At 42.1% G+C, this 16,974-nt stretch overlaps 1 protein-coding gene and 1 long non-coding RNA gene across 2 annotated transcripts; one reads left to right on the forward strand and one right to left on the reverse strand.

Annotated features, from left to right (window-relative positions):
* Nucleotides 1–3,502: 3,502 nt before the first annotated feature.
* LOC122438769 lies at nt 3,503–7,103 on the reverse strand. Its single transcript, XR_006268627.1, has 3 exons — nt 6,084–7,103; nt 5,286–5,441; nt 3,503–3,967 (listed from the first exon to the last, which is right to left on the reverse strand). It is a non-coding gene; the product is annotated as an uncharacterized LOC122438769 (long non-coding RNA).
* Nucleotides 7,104–14,145: 7,042 nt separating this feature from the next.
* TAS2R40 (taste 2 receptor member 40) lies at nt 14,146–16,814 on the forward strand. Its single transcript, XM_043463925.1, has one exon. It carries the CDS (start codon nt 15,240–15,242, stop codon nt 16,194–16,196), a length of 957 nt encoding a protein of 318 aa, XP_043319860.1. The 5' UTR covers nt 14,146–15,239; the 3' UTR covers nt 16,197–16,814.
* Nucleotides 16,815–16,974: the final 160 nt, after the last annotated feature.

A 16,974-nucleotide genomic window follows, 5' to 3' on the forward strand; every position in this document is an offset into this window, starting at 1 on the left:
TTTTTTCTGGTTGCGGGGAGTAGGGTCCACTCTCCAGTTGCAATACACGGGCCTCTCAGCTGCAGTGACTTCTCTTGTTGCAGAGTGTGGACTCTGGGGCACTTGGGCTTCAGTAGTTGTGGCATGTGGCCTCTAGTGCACAGGCTCAGTAGTTGTGGCTCACAGGCTTAGCAGCTCTGCAGAAAGTGGGATCTTCTGGGATCAGGGGTCAAACCTATGACTCCTGCGATGTCAGGCGCACTCTTCACCACAGAGCCACCGGGAAAGCCGTCCCATGCTCTTTCATATGTTAACTATAAAACTGTCCCAGCAGCCCCTCAGGTTTGTAGAGTGCAGCTTCAAGTGCTTCTGGATCGTTGTCTACCAAGCTCACCTGTAAAAAACTGATCCACTGATGATATGGAGCTGCCTGTTTACGTGGCATCAGTCTCAAGATACCTCCTCAGTTCAGTGGGCGCTTCTCATTCCCTCCATCCTCCAACAGAAATGAATTCAGAATTCTCTCTAGATTACATGGCCACTTATCACCAATTGTATTCCACTTGAATGGTTTAGAAAACACTCAAGAGCCTCATTTAACATCCTGTTACACATCTTCCTTAAGACAATTAAGGCATTGTTAGAGCTTAGAGACATTCCTGTTAACTAACTCTGCAGGAAAGTATTGTAAGCAAGCCTTTCCATGAAATAATTATTTTCATTTCCTGAATGTCTTTCACACAAATCTGTAGACTTGGAATGGGTAGAGAGACATTCTTACATTGTGTATATGAGAAAGGACATATGCAAACAAAAGAAGCAAGGAGATCAAACCAGTCAATCCTAAAAGAAATCAACCCTGAATATTCATTGGAAGCACTGATGTTGAAACTGAAGCTCCAATACTTTGGCCACCAGATGCGAAGAACTGACTCATTAGAAAAGACCCTGAAGCTGGGAAAGACTGAAAGCAGGAGGGGAAGGGGACAACAGAGGATGAGATGGCTGGATAGCATCACTGACTCGATGGACATGAGTTTGAGCAAACTGCGGGTTGGTGATGGACAGGGAAACCTGGCGTGCTGCATTCCATGGGGTCACAAAGAGCTGGACACAACGAGCAACTGAATTGAACTAAAACAAAAGAGCGAATAGGGAACACAGCAGGATTTGTGTGCTTCATTTAGTCATTCATGAATTCAACAAATATTCTGTTCAAGCATGACCTTCCCATCAAAACTTCCCTGATCAGTATTTAAAATAACCCACTATGGGACTTCCCTGGTGATCCAGTGGCTAAGACTTTATGCTCCCGATGCAGGTGGCCCAGGTTCAATTCCTGGCATATTTGGGAAACTAGATCCCACGTGGACCAACTAAAGATCCCACTTGCCTCCACTAAGACCCAATGCAGCCAAATAAATAAATAAAAATAAAATTATCCACTACCACCATTTGCCCACTTTCCACCCTCTTGCCCTCTTTCTTTTTTTTTCAAATTGAGATTTAACCCCATGACATAAAATTCACTCTTTTAAGTGTATAAGTCATCAGGTTTTAGTATATTTACAAGATTTGTGCAACCATCACTGCTATCTACTTCTGGAACATTTTCAACACCCCCAATAGGAAACCCCGTTGCTTTAGCAGTTATTCCACATTTTCCCTCCCTAGTCACTATCAATCACCGATCTACTTTCTATCTCTGTGAATTGGCCTATTTGGGGCATTTCATATGGATGGAATCAGGCAATACGTGGCCTTTTGTGTTTGGCTTCTTTTACTTAGCATAATGTTTTCAAAGTGTATCCAGGGATATACCTGTATCTCCATTCCTTTTTCGTGGCTGAATATTTTATTGAAAAGATATACCATATTTTTAAAAAATTCATCAGATGATATCAGGTCATTTTCTCATCCTGACAATCATAAAAATGCTGCTATGAACATTCATGTTTTGGTCCACATACATGTGGACATATATTTTCAGTTGTTTTATCCTACCTAGGAGTATAATTTCTGAATCATATGGTAGCGTTGTATTTAACTTTTTGAGGAACTGCTGCACTGTTTTCCAGAGTAGCTGCACCATTTTAAATTCACACCAGCAAAATATGAAGATTCCAATTTCTCCACATCCCTGCCAACACTTGGGATTGTCTTATATTTTTGCCATCCTAGTGGGTGTGAAATGGTAGCCTCTTGTGGTTTTGATTTGCATGTCCCTAAGACTAATGTGGCTGCATGCTTTTTTTCATGTACTTACTGGCTATTTGAATATTTTCTTTATAAAAAGTATCTTCAAATCCTTTGCCTGAGTTTTTTTTTGTTTTTTGTTTTTTTTTTTGCCTGAGTTTTAATTGAGCATTCTTTTTATTGCTGAGTTGTAAGAGTTCTTTGAATATTCTGGATACTAGACTCTTATCATATATATGATTTGCAAATATCTCCTCCCATTATGTGAGTTGTCTTTTTACTTTCCTAATTGTGCCCTGTGAAGCACAAACCTTTAAATTTTTACAGTTCAATATTTGAAATTCTTCTTTCATTTCTTATACTTTACATGTCCTATCTAGGAAAACTTCGTGTAATCCAAGTAACAAAAATTTACACTTACATATTTCCTCTAAGAGTTCAATCATTTTAGCTCTTACGTTTAAGTCTTTGACCCATTTTTGTTGTAGCCACGTGTTCCAGGAAACAAACTCACTCAGAAGGACAATGCAGATAGTGGAGTGAAGTTTATTACACCGGCGGGCCCAAGGCAGAGTCTCCTCTTAGCCAAGGACCCCAACCAGTTTTTGTGAAAACCTTATATACCCTAAGTGTGTAAGTTTCCCTGAAACTAGTCTGAACAAAGGAAAAAGAAAGATACAATCAAAGTTAGCTGTGATCATTTGTCTTAAGCCTAGGTAGTTAACAGTGGACAATTATCAATAGGCCTGTGGTCAGACCCCAATAAGCATAATAGAATGTATGATTCTATTCACAGATAATTAGGGTATTAATTAGGGTATTCTTTTAGGTGATGGAGAGCCCTGGGGCTCTTTCTTCCAGGGGCCTGGTTTTCCTCGTGGTATGTCGTTTCCATAGCTACTGGGCATATGGCTCAAAGTCCACAATCCGGCCCAAGATGGAGTCCTGCTTTCAAGATGGAGCCTGTTCTGTTTCCTCCTTCAGTTTTGAGTTACTTTTTGTGCATGGTATGAGACAGAAGTCTAACTTCATTCTTTTGCACAAGGAGATTCATTTGCTCCATCATTTTTTAAAAGACTATTCTCCCCACCTTTAAACAGTTTTGGAACCTTTGTTAAAAATCAATGCTTTATTTTCTTTATGGCACTTATCACCACCTGAAGTTATATAATCTGCCCTGCTCAAATACCCTCACGCCTCTCCCCCCATATTTCACACACACACACACACACACGTAAACTAAACCAAGTTTCATAAAGACAAATTTGTCTCACATTGTTTATATCTGAAACCTGTGATACAGTATACAATTAATAAACATCTGTTGAATTAATAAATAAAGGAGACTCCTTTTTTTTTTTTTTTGGAAAAATAGTGGCCACCATACTTCCTAAGTGCAAGGAGTCATTTAAGGCAAAAGAGATTTGAGTAAGGGTCTAAATGAGATTGCATTACCACTTCCTGGATTGGATGAGAAGAACAGAATTAGGCAAGTAACTACCCATTGGTACAGAGAGAGCCCGCAGAGAACTTGAGTAGAAGTCCCAAGGCAGGTATAAAGGGACCATCCAAGACGCATGGCCTGATACTCAGCAACGTCCTCCTGCCCCAAGGACAGCCACTCACCTCAGAATGGAGAGCTCAATGTGCTGCACCAGCTGTCAGGCCAAACACAGTGTATACTGGTTTTCCAGTATTCTGATGTTTGGGATTCTTTAGCTTCCGAGATCAGACGAGATCGGGCGCGTTCAGGGTGGTATGGCCGTAGACTGGGATTCTTTAGAAACAGCCTCTGTTGTCATCAAAAGTTAGTCTATTTAAGGAATGTAGTTTTTATTTGCAATATGTCTTTCAAAAACAAATATTCATCAACATGTTAATTAAAAGATACATTTTTAAGAGACAGATATGAATTTTCTCAAAAAAGCTTTCTGAAATATTTCTGACCATGAATAAAAAGGTTCAGAAACTGCCTCTAAAAGTGAGTAGGTAAAACTCTTAGTCAACCACCTAAAATATAATAGAAAAGGTTTTTAATACGTTCCTGAGGCTCCTACTTAGAAAGAAAGAGCACGTCCTCCCACTAGTGGAAGAATTAAGTAATTGCTTGATTTTCCAAGAAGGATTCATAGGCTCCATCTTATGGTGAAAAATGTTAGCTAAGCTTTAGAGCCACTACAAAATTCATTGCCTGCACAAGGACATAAGTTGAAAAAAAACATTGAAAACTGCAGAGTCTACAAAAGCCAAGAACATAAAGGTCTATGTCGCTGGTGAGAAAAATAAGCCAACTGCCAGGAAATAATCAAACTATTTTTCTGAACTATGACTGCAACCAAGCCACATAATACATGCATGTATGATAGTAACAACTGTATCTCAAATTCAAAATTGGGAAAAAAAAGTTAAGATAAAAATAGGAATATTCTACTTCTAATATTTTCTTTCACAATTCATTGACTTTTATTTTGGAACCAGAAATCTGCAACTTTTTCTTTGGCACCAATGTGTCATTGTAAATCTTGTTTCAAGTCTGATATGAACACAGAATTCAACCTTGACAGATAGTCTAGACAAGAAATGATGTTTAATATTGGAAAGGAGCTATTGAAAACCATAGGCATTTTCAAAGAGTTTCAAAAAAAAAATCTGCACAATTGCTAAGATGTTTGCAAGAGTCTGACTTTCCAGCATCACTGTATTAAGTTTTCCATCTTGTGTGACACCATGGATCACCTTCCATGTTATAGGTAAGGACTGACAAAGAGGCACGGAGCAGTGGGACACTGTCTTCAGAACTGGAGATCAATAAGCCACGTCAACGGTCAGTGTATCCATCATGGAATTCAGGCCATCAATTATAGTTCCACCAACTAATTCTAGCACAGAAAAGAGGACCAGATAACACCATGCCAGATAACTGTCTCCATGTTTTATAACTACTGTGGATGGCTTTGCAGGGAAATATTCAAAGCATTTGTTAACCCAAAAGGCCAGCTATGTGACAACAATCTTTGCTGCGTAACATAAGCAAAGATATTTGTTTCCTCAGATGATGTGAGTATGTCCCAATGGTTCACCGTTTCTCCTTAGCTTCAGCTGTGACTTACCTCTCCATCTGCCTGCAGGGAGGAGACCGCCATGTGATGTGTCCAACTCATCAAACAGAGCTTGACGGCCCAAAGCCTAGGAGGTATCCAGCTTACAGGCGCTGACCTCCGTGTCTGTGATGTGTTCCATTTTTAACTTCTAGCAGGGAGCAATTCCTGCCGAATGATGCAAATGAGTAGGTGTAAGGACTGTGTCCTTAGGTAACTTGCAAGGTGAAACTTACCTTTAAGGGCAAGTCCAATATTAGCATCATCTTCTATCCCAGAAGCATCATCAACATTAAATGGTTTGAAAGTTTCCTCTATTACAAAAATGAATTTCTTAATTGCTTCCCCGTGTTGTGCCTGTCGTGGGCACACTGTCCAAAATATTTTCAATCATAAAAATTCTCAAACCCACAGTGAGGAAGTGAAGCTAATTATTACATCTTAGTACTACTAAATATCTACTCTTATCAGCGGCAATAGCAAATGTCACAATGTTTAAAACTTTTCACATAATTTATCTTTTCATTTCCTAGCCATATTTTCAGGCCCTTGAGCAATGGTATTTCCAGTTACACTTAAATTTGCACGTGCTTCTATCTTTTCAAGACTCAATTTCCACTACATTCAAAAGACACTCTTTTACAACTTGCTGTCTGTGAAGAATGTGATGTCCCAAGCAGATTTTTCACTTAAATACATAACTGCTTATTTTATGAACAACCAGAACAAGCCTCGTTGACATTTCAGTTCTCTCAGAAGCCTATTAGGTTTTGATCACATCTCCCTCACATCCCTGGTCTTTGTTCTTACCGTGGTTTATTTCATGGGACATCTAGGCTGTTTTCTTTCATTACAACTGTCAGGGAAAGGAAAAGAAAAAAGAAAAAAGGGTGCACAACCTAAAAGTTAAAGGTTATATTTTATTCAGGGACATTAATGAAAGACTGACTATAGCCTGGGAGGCAGCCTCTCAGATAGCTCTAAGGAACCACTTCAAAGAGGTAAGGGAAGAGCCAGAGTATATAGGAGTTTTTGTAGGGGGAATAAAAAATATGTAGCTGGACATCAAAAGATTATCGCTAATCACACACACGAACAAAACAAACATCACAAGTTAATGATTTTAGTGCTTTTCTATATATGGGAAGATGCTTTTCAAGTCTGGGCTCACTGAAATTATCCCTTTGATATGCATCTTACCTATCTAGCAATGAGGCTTCCCTCATAGCTCAGTTGGTAAAGAATCTGCCTGCAGTGCAGGGGACCCCAGTTCAATTCCTGGGTCGGGAAGATCCACTGGAGAAGGGAAAGGCTACCCACTCCAGTTTTCTGGCCTGGAGAATTCCATGAACTATAGGGTCACAAAGAGTCAGACACTATCTAGGGCGTATCTTTTTTTCCTCCATCCGGAATTTCCCCTCAGCCACACCTTCGGGGGTGGCTACCATGACTGATGGCTTAATGGTGGGCATAATTCCTTGTTTGCTGGAATGGCAGGCAACATTCTTGGTTTACTGAAATGGCAAGCAGCATTTTTTTTGTCCACATATCCTTTGCCAAATAAGCATACAGGAATGATTTTAAGTTTATGAAGAACATTTGACCCTCTAGGTTTAACTTCTTTTTCTTCCTTTTCATAGATATGAGAAACATTTTTGCTTTTCTAACATTATACAGAAGTGATTTTCACAAGAACAAAACTCAGTTTTTAAAAATACTATAATTTTTTATAATTCAGCCTCTAGATCTGGTATCCCTCTACCTGATGAAGAACTGGCCCTCTTAGTCTCCCCCAGGAAGTCATTTGGTCAATTCCACAAAGATGATGAGAGACCGAGTTCCTGTTGCCTCGGAATCGACCCTAGAGCCCATACTATAAACCACACAGGAAAGTACCTCTTACCTGTTGTGGTGGTTATTGTTGTAGGGTCGCTAAGTCATGTTTGACTCTGTGTGATTCCAGACTGTCCATGGGATTTCCCAGGCAAGAACCCTGCAGTGGGTTGCCATTTTCTTCTCCAGGGGATTTTTCCATCCCAGCAATCAAACCTGCACCTCCTGTGTTGGCAGGAGGATTCCCTACAGCTGAGCCCCCTGAGAAGCCCACCCCTTACCTGCAGTGGTTCTCAACCTTCCCCTGCTCCAGGTGAGACTTGCCATGGGGAGCTTTGGAGAGGCCAATGCTTAGTTCTTCTCCAGAGCAATTGCTCAGAATTTCTGAGGATAGGACCTGGCTATGGATTTTTTAATAAGCCCTTCAGGTAACTCAGGCAATTCTGCTATGCAGGCAGGATTGAGAAGAACCGATTAAAGAAAAAGTGCCAAGAACTAAGATTACATGCTTACCTGAAAAGTTGACCAAAAGGTGGAAACACCAGCCCTACTGTAACCAGCCAGAATCACAAGAGCAACCCTCCACCTAGGTCTGTGCTTTAAAAAAAAATGAGGAGGGTTCCCGGGATCATACATCAGCTTCCCACTGGCTAACTATTTTACATATGGTAATGTATATGCTTCCATGCCAAAGCCGGTGCCCTGAGACAACCTAGAGGGATGGGGTGCGAAGGGAGGTGGGAGGTGGGATTAAAGGGGAGGGGACACGTGGCATACCTATGGAAAATTCATGTTGATGTATGGTCAAAACCATCACAATATTGTAAAGTAATTATCCTCCAGTTAAATAAATAAAGTTTAAAAAAAAAAAAGCAGAGGGCAGGGAGAGAAGAGGTGGGTGATGTGAGTCACAGGCAGCACACTGGGGAGTTGCTGCGGAGCCCTCTGAGGCACTTGCTCAGGGTCCTCTGAAGACGACCAGTATGGGAATGCCTGCTCCCAGAGGCATCACGGCCAGATGGTGGAGGAGGAGCAGCAGCATTCTTAGGGAGCACACTTACCATGCCACCAGAATAATGAGACATCCCCATCCCCTCTCTCCCATGCCAGGACCTGAAGAAAGAGGAAAGAGAAACAGGTGTCCCCATTCCCATCCAACCCAAGTAGACGGGGTCTCAGCTCAAGTTATGCTTGGGGAAAAGCAGAGAAGATAAGGTTCAAACCAGTATGAAACAAAATTGGATTGAGTCAAAGAAGACTAGAAAAGATTCAACCTGCCTAAGATATCACTATGGGATTGAAACCGAGCAGGACCCTGTGGGGTCCTCCCGGGTAGGAAAACCTCTCCATGTCCCCTGTTTCTTGTTTGTAGGGAATGGTTTTAGACTCCTAGACCTTTCTCTGAGTTCCAAAGAGCAGATATAAGCAGTTCCAGCTAGGGAAGTGAGGGAAAGCAGAAACAAAGGAAAACAAGCCCCACAAAGTTAACTTAAACTAATGTCTGGATTTATGACCCCACACTGCAGAGACTGCATCCTGTGGCTTTAACCGGCTGCCCCAAGCAGACTTGAAATTTATGGCACCAGGAGGATCAATCAAGAACTGAAGCTTCTGAACCATCACAGAAGCTCTAAGTAAATTATAAAATGCTTCAGCCGTGGCTTCTGCTCTCTCCTGGGAAGAAGTGGCTACATCACAAGACCGTGATTTACTAGTCGGCTTTGCAGGCATACATAGATCAGTCACAATCACCAAGGACACCTCAGATCACAAGACAGTGCCAGGAAGTCTGCAGCTGAGGCCTTATCACGAAGGTGAAATCACAGAGACATCTTCTTCTTTACCTTTTTGCCTTTAAAAGCCTTGCATCCCAGCCAACCAGACAGATCTGAGATGAGTCTAGGTCTCCACCTTCTGAGTTGGCACCTCCTCTACTAATAAAAGTAATGAAGGTCTTCCCTGGTGGATCAGATGATAATGAATCTGCCTGCAATGTAGGAGACTCATGTTCAATCCCTGGGTCAAGAAGATTCCCCAGAGGAGGGCATGGCAACTATTCTTGCCCAATAAAGAATCTGCCTGCAATGCAGGAGACCCATGTTTGATCCCTGGGTCAGCAAGATCCCCTGGAGGAGGGCTTGGCAACCATTCTTGCCTGGAGAATCCCATGGACAGGGGACCCTGGCAGGCTATAGTCCATAGGGTTGCAAAAGAAATGGACATAGCTAAGAGTACATCATGAGAAACACTGGGCTGGAAGAAGCACAAGCTGGAATCAAGATTGCCGGGAGTAATATCAATAACCTCAGATATGCAGATGACACCACCCTTATGGCAGAAAGTGAAGAGGAACTAAAAAGCCTCTTGATGAAAGTGAAGGAGGAAAGCAAAAAAGTTGGCTTAAAGCTAAACATTCAAAAACTAAGATCATGGCATCTGGTCCCATCACTTCATGGCAAATAGATGGGGAAACAGTGGCAGACTTTATTTTGGGGGGCTCCAAAATCACTGCAGATGGTGATTGCAGCCATGAAATTAAAAGAGGCTTACTCCTTGGAAGGAAAGTTATCACCAACCTAGATAGCATATTAAAAAGCAGAGACATTACTTTGCCAACAAAGGTCCGTCTAGTCAAGGCTATGGTTTTTCCAGTGGTCATGTATGGATGTGAGAGTTGGACTGTGAAGAAAGCTGAGCACCAAAGAATTGATGCTTTTGAACTGTGGTGTTGGAGAAGACTCTTGAGAGTCCCTTGGACTGCAAGTTGATCCAACCAGTCCATCCTAAAGGAGATCAGTCCTGGGTGTTCATTGGAAGGACTGATGCTGAAGCTGAAAACTCCAATACTTTGGCCACCTCATGCGAAGAGTTGACTCATTGGAAAAGACCCTGATGCTGGGAGAGATTGGGGGCAGGAGGAGAAGGGGACAACAGTGGATGAGATGGCTGGATGGCATCACCAACTCTATAGACATGAGTTTGAGTAAACTCCAGGAGTTGGTGATGGATCGGGAGGCCTGGCGTGCTGCAATTCATGGGGTCACAAAGAGTTGGACACGACTGAGCGACTGAACTGAACTGAAGGGATACTACTGATAAATCTTTCTCTGCTCCAAACTCTATTTCAGTTTGGCCTCACGGTACCTCAGACACATGAACTTGGGTTCAACAATAGAATGAGAAAAGATTCAAAGGCAGAGGGTTGAACACTCTGATTGACAGGAAGATCTTGTTCATGTTTATCCCTCTCACTGAGTTGATGCTGCTACCTAAACCAATGATACTTTAGTGTTTTCTCAGTCATACTAGGCTTAAATACTATGATTCTAAGATTTTCTTAGGATTTCTACACTCCCTGAGGTGACATATATGTTGCTTGGAGATCAGAGACAGAGACTTGGAGGCGGACAGGAGGGGAGCAAGAGGTGGGGAGTCTCTTCCATGGATGTTCCTCTGTCCTTGCATTGGCTTCATCTGGACCCAAGCTTGCAAGACCTCCTTGGTAGGAGACTCCAAGACTCCAGACTCCCTTGAAATCTACTGACTCCCTCAGCAAATTTCCAAACTCTTTTTGTGAACACAAGGCAGAAACAGCAATTCTCCCAAGGGTGGATGGATGGTGGGACAGCTGGAGTATGCCTGCAAAACCCCCTCTGCCACTGACACCCCCACACAGCCATGAGGACACGCCAAGAAGTAGGGCCCCTTTCAGAGAGAGGCTTGCCCTCACTCAATAACTCATCCCCCTCCCCCCAATTCCTCTCTCTTGGAAAGGCATTTTCTAGTCTGCATGGTGAGGCCTGAGAGAGAAGTGAAAAGAAAATGGCTTCCTAATCATATATTCTTCCAACGTTGTTCTGTCCTACACCAGGACCAGTTTTTGAACTTAATAGCTGAGAATTTGAAAACTTGGTATTTGGTTCCACCATGAGAGTTTCCCCAAAATAAAGATGCCTACATTCTAGCTCCCCAAATGAGAGTCAAAAAAAATAAATAATAAGCTGACTCCACATCCCTATAAATACAGTGCCTGCCCACCATTGCTCTTACCTCTTAAAATCAGAGAAAAACAGGAATAAACACCAATAGAAGATGGTACCAGAGCAATAGAAATCAAGGATTATGTGCAAGAAATTTGGGGAGATCTTATTTATTATAAATTTGTGTAAGTTTGGACCAAAAAAAAATTAATTTGTTGCTTCATAATGGGCCTTAGGAAGCATCATTATGAACAAAACTAGTGGAGGTGATGGAATTCCAGCTGAGCTATTTCAAATTCTAAAAGATGATGCTATGAAAGTGCTGCACTCAATATGCCAGCAAATTTGGAAATCTCAGCAGTGGCCACAGGATTGGAAAAGGCCAGTTTTCATCCCAATCCCTAAGAAAGGCATTGCCAAAGAATGCTCAAACTACCACACAATTGCAGACATCACACACGCTAGTAAAGTAATGCTCAACATTCTCCAAGCCAGGCTTCAATAGTATGTGAGCCATGAACTTCCAGATGTTCAAGCTGGTTTCAGAAAAGGCAGAGGAACCAGAGATCAAACTGCCAACATCTGCTGGATCATCAAAAAAGCAAGAGTTCCAGAAAAACATCTATTTCTGCTTTATTGACTATGCCAAAGCCTATGACTGTGTGGATCACAACAAACTGTGGGAGATTCTTAAAGAGATGGGAATACCAGATCACCTGACCTGCCTCTTGAGAAACCTGTATGCAGGTCAGGAAGCAACAGTTAGAACTGGACATGGGACAATAGACTGGTTCCAAATCTGGAAAGGAGTACATCAAGGCTGTATATTGTCATCCTGCTTATTTAACTTATATGCAGAGTACATCATGAGAAACGCTGGACTGTATGAAGCACAAGCTGGAATCAAGATTGCCAGGAGAAATACCAATAACCTCAGATATGCAGATAACACGACCCTTATGGCAGAAAGTGAAGAAGAAACTAAAGAGCCTCTTGATGAAAGTGAAAGAGGAGAGTGAAAAAGTTGGCTTAAAGCTCAACATTCAGAAAACTAAGATCATGGTATCTGGTCCCATCACTTCATGGCAAATAGATGGGGAAACAGTGACTGACTTTATTTTTGGGGGGCTCCAAAACCACTGCAGATGGTACCTGCAGCCATGAAATTAAAAGATGCTTACTCTTTGGAAGGAAAGTTATGACCAACCTAGACAGCATATTAAAAAGCACAGACATTACTTTGCCAACAAAGGTCCATCTAGTCAAGACTGGTTTTTCCAGTAGTCATGTATGGATGTAAGAGTTGGACTGTGAAGTAAGCTGAGCAGCGAAGAATTGATGCTTTTGAACTGTGGTGTTGGAGAAGACTCTTGAGAGTCCCTTGGACTGCAAGTTGATCCAACCAGTCCATCCTAAAGGAGATCAGTCCTGGGTGTTCATTGGAAGGACTGACGCTGAAGCTGAAACTCCAATACTTTGGCCACCTCATGCGAAGAGTTGACTCATTGGAAAAGACCCTGATGCTGGGAAAGATTGAAGGTGGGAGGAGAAGGGGATGACAGAGGATGAGATGGTTGGATGTCATCACCGACTCAATGGACATGAGTTTGAGTAAACTCTGGGAGTTGGTGATGGACAGGGAGGCCTGGCGTGCTGCAGTCCATGGGGTCACAAAGAGTCAGACACAACCGAGCAACTGAACTGAACTGAACTGAAAACATGAAAGCTGCTGACAAATATGACTCTCCTCTACTAGTAGAAGTAAGATAAGTTAATGACTCTGTTACTGAAGATGCAGAACTTGTCAAAGAATCTAACTTCTTGTCTCTAGCTATTATGAATAAATAGTCATTTGTGTACCAGTCTTTGGCTTGACATGAATTTTCATTTCTCTAACCAATGCTTTTTAATTTTGTAATATACGGCTGTGTCTGGTGCTATTTTTATACAAATATGATTTAATAATAAAATTTTATAATAAAAGAAAAATCCCTGTATTTGAAATAAAATTAATTTGTGGTTGGGGAAATCCATTTTGTTACTCCTCCATTTATATTATAAAAATAGGACAAGTACACTGGCATGAAGTCTCAGGGTCAAGAAGACATTAGGAACTGATGAATGTGTTAGTCGCTTAGTCGTGTCCGACTCTTTGCGACCCCGTGGTCTGTAGCCCGTCAGGCTCCTCTGCCCATGGGGTTCTCCAGGCAAGAATATTGGAGTGGGTTGCCATTCCCTTCTCCAGAGAACTGGTGAATACTGTAACACTAAAAAGCACATACATGCGTTTTGCATAGACAGCCACTACTCCGCTTCAAATGATTCACCATGAAGACCCGATAATGCCCAATTTACTAATTTTTCAGAGAAGACAGATTTTTGTGTGTACATATAGGCAGTCTCCTAAATTTAGATGTTGGCCTACAGAATAAAAATCAAATGTCGGTGAACCACTGCTGTCCAACATCAGGCACTACAAGATAAAGTACAGCTTTAGACCAGATTTGACCCAAGACCCATTGGGCTCTAGGTAAGACCTTGGTTCTCAATGGTGACTGTGAGAGCTCTTAGCTTTTTAAAAATACAGCGTGCCTGGGCACTGTCTATCTGACTCTTTTCCTCATTGTCTTGTGCTTTATTGTAAATACTTCCTAGATGTTATGTTTTTACAAATTGAAGTTTTGTGTAGCCCTTTGTTAATCATGTCTATTAGTGCCATGTTTCTTTTTATCTCCCAGATTCTGACTAAATAGATGTGGAATGAGTCCTGAGCATATATATATATATATACACACACACACACACACACACACACACACACACACATATGTAATATTTTATATTTTATTTTATGCTTCATTGATTATATTATACTTTATATTATATTTTAGTGATTTATATATTTATGAAAGTGAAGGTATTAGTTGCTGAGTCACACCTGACTCTTTGCAACCCCACCAGGCTCTTCCGTCCATGGGATTCTTCAGGCAAGAATACTGCGGTGGGTAGACACTCTCTTCTCCAAGGGATCTTCCCAAAACAGGATCAAACCTGGGTCTCCCACATTGCAGGCAGATTCTTTACTGTCTGAGCCCCCAGGGAAGCCCATATATATTTATAAATATTTGATATTTTACACACATATATATGTTAGAGTTCATTCTGTTACACAGCCAGGGGAAAGAAGTAGGGAATTAAATTTCAAGTAATGATGTTTTGTCACATTTTCCAACTTCAAGACTATGTTCAAAACACTCTGAAGGCTTCCCAGGCTAACTCTACCTGATTCTGGGCACAAACAGTGACACGGATCTTGGTAAATTAGAATTGATGATAAACACACAAACAATGAAAACTGCCATATGGGAGTTTTTTGTCTCTAACCCAAATGACATCCAATTTTGGCTTTTCTGAGTACTGTTTGAGGACACTATAATAGCTAGCTTTTCTGAAAGAAACTTGATTCTAAGTAAAAATGATCAGATATGAGCTGATGGGAAATTCTGACTCATAAACTAACCATAGGAAAAAAGCCTCTACCCAAATAAAGGAGATAACAAAGGAAGCAGGAGAAAGCAGATCAAAAGAATCGGCTGGCATTTTCATGGATAATTTAACAGGTAACAAGTCTTGTTAGATAAGAAAAAAAGACTGTGATTCCTAAACTGGGACCCTTGCCCTGTAAAGTCAGTAAAATGTGGACTTAAATAAGGTAGGTAGGTTGGAGATGAAAATGGCAACCCACTCCAGTATTCTTGCCTGGGAAATCTCATGGACAGAGGAGCTTGGCAGACTACAGGCCATGAGGTCACAAAGAGTCGGACACGACTGAGTGACTAAACAACAAAGGTAGGTAAGGTAGGAGGGTGCTGGGGTAGGAACCTGTCTCAATTTTTTTTTTTTTTTCCCCAATGAGCTCCTGAAAGCCCAAGATAAATGGGTTTTGATGAAAGATGGAGGCAGCTGGCAACCAGATCCTCTCATCATTTGCATTTCAAGCCTCTAACTTGTGGTCACGTGACAAGCAAATGAAGAAAAAGGCAATAACCATTAACTGGAAAGAAAACACATAATTACACTGAGTCAGGATCACACAGTTGCAGAGAAGGCACCAGTTCTTTAGGAAGAAATCTGAACATCAGAGCCAAAGAGGATGGTGACAGTGAACACATTTGCGACAGATAAAGATACGACCAGGTTTAAGATCGTCTTCACCTTGGTGGTCTCTGCAATAGAGTGCATCATTGGTATCGCTGGAAATGGCTTCATTACTGTCATCCATGGGGCCGAGTGGGTCAGAGGCAAAAGACTCCCCGTTGGTGACTGCATTCTGCTCATGCTGAGTTTTTCCAGGCTCTTGCTACAGATTTGGATGATGCTAGAAAACACGTACAGTCTGCTGTTCTGGGTCATCTACAATGAAAAAAGAGTATACATACTTTTCAAAACCATTGTCATGTTTCTGAATTACTCCAACCTCTGGCTTGCTGCCTGGCTCAATATCTTCTATTGTCTCAGAATCGCAAGCTTTACTCACCCGTGGTTCTCCGTGGTGAAGAGGAAGGTCATGGGGCTGATGCCTGGGCTTGTGAGGCTGTCCTTGTTCTTCTCCTTTTGCTCCAGCTTCCCCTTCTCTAAAGTTATCTTCAACGTGTACGTGAACAATTCCGTCCCCGTCCCCTCCTCCAACTCCACTGGGAAGGTGTACTTCTCTGAGACCAACATGGGCAACTTGGTTACCACCCTTTACCTGGGGATCTTCATCCCTCTGATCATGTTTATGCTGGCGGCCACCCTGCTGATCATCTCTCTCAAAAGACACACCTTCCACATGAAAAGCAGCGCCACCGGCTCCAGGGACCCCAGCATGGAGGCTCACCTGGCGGCCATCAAAGCCATCAGCTACTTTCTCATTTTCTACATTCTCAATGCGGTTGCTCTGTTTCTTTCCATATCCAACATCTTTGCCGCCAACAGCTCCTGGAATATTTTGTGCAAAATCATCATGGCTGCCTACCCTGCTGGCCACTCAGTGCTACTGATCTTGGGCAACCCTGGGCTGAAAAGGGCATGGAAGCGCTTTCAGCACCAAGCTCATCTCTGCCTGTAAGGGCAAACCCACAGGGGACCTGCTCCAATCAAGCTTTGACTTCTCTTCTCCTTGACCTCTCTCCCAACCCATCTTTTCTTCCCTAATCTGCTCTGACACTTCTCAGGTAACTGAATTCGTTCATGAATGTGAAGCTGAATTTTTTAACTTGAGATTCTAAGTAGAAGTAGCTAAACCACTAAGATGGATTTATGAAAGCTCCTTAATCTATGGTCGTTTGCATCCTGTCCTTAGCTCTTCTCTATTTCCTCCCCCACTGAACCTTAAGGAGAGGGTGACCAGACATATCTGTTTGCCTTGGATGAGTTCTGTTTGTGCCTGTTGGCATTTTTCATCCCTTAATTCCCAAGGATAGCTTGGTCTGTATGAAAAATTACATGGTCACCCTACTTAAGAAACCCCACTAACCCACAGTCAAGAAAAAGGAGGGCTAGTGACAAGCATGGTGTGCATCTCAAGGGGTAGAAGGGACATCTGAATGCCTACAGAAAAAGGGGATCCAGGAGAGAAAATCTGGCCCAAATTTTGAAGTGGTGCAGAAATTTCAAGGAAAATGAAAAGTGAAGAAAAAGGCTTTGGACTTGGCTAAAAGAAGGTTGGGCTTCCCTGGTGGCTCAGTGGTAAAGAATCCTCCTGCCAGTACAGGAGACAGGACCCAGGTTCGATCCCTGGGTCAGGAAGATCCCCCCTGGAGAAGGAAACCCACTCAAATGGCAGGAAACCCACTCCAGTATTCTTGCCTGGAAAATCCCATGGACAGAGGAGTCTGGCAGGCTAT

The sequence above is a fragment of the Cervus canadensis genome, chromosome 3 (genome assembly GCF_019320065.1).
Source record: "Cervus canadensis isolate Bull #8, Minnesota chromosome 3, ASM1932006v1, whole genome shotgun sequence".
Lineage (NCBI taxonomy): Eukaryota > Metazoa > Chordata > Mammalia > Artiodactyla > Cervidae > Cervus > Cervus canadensis.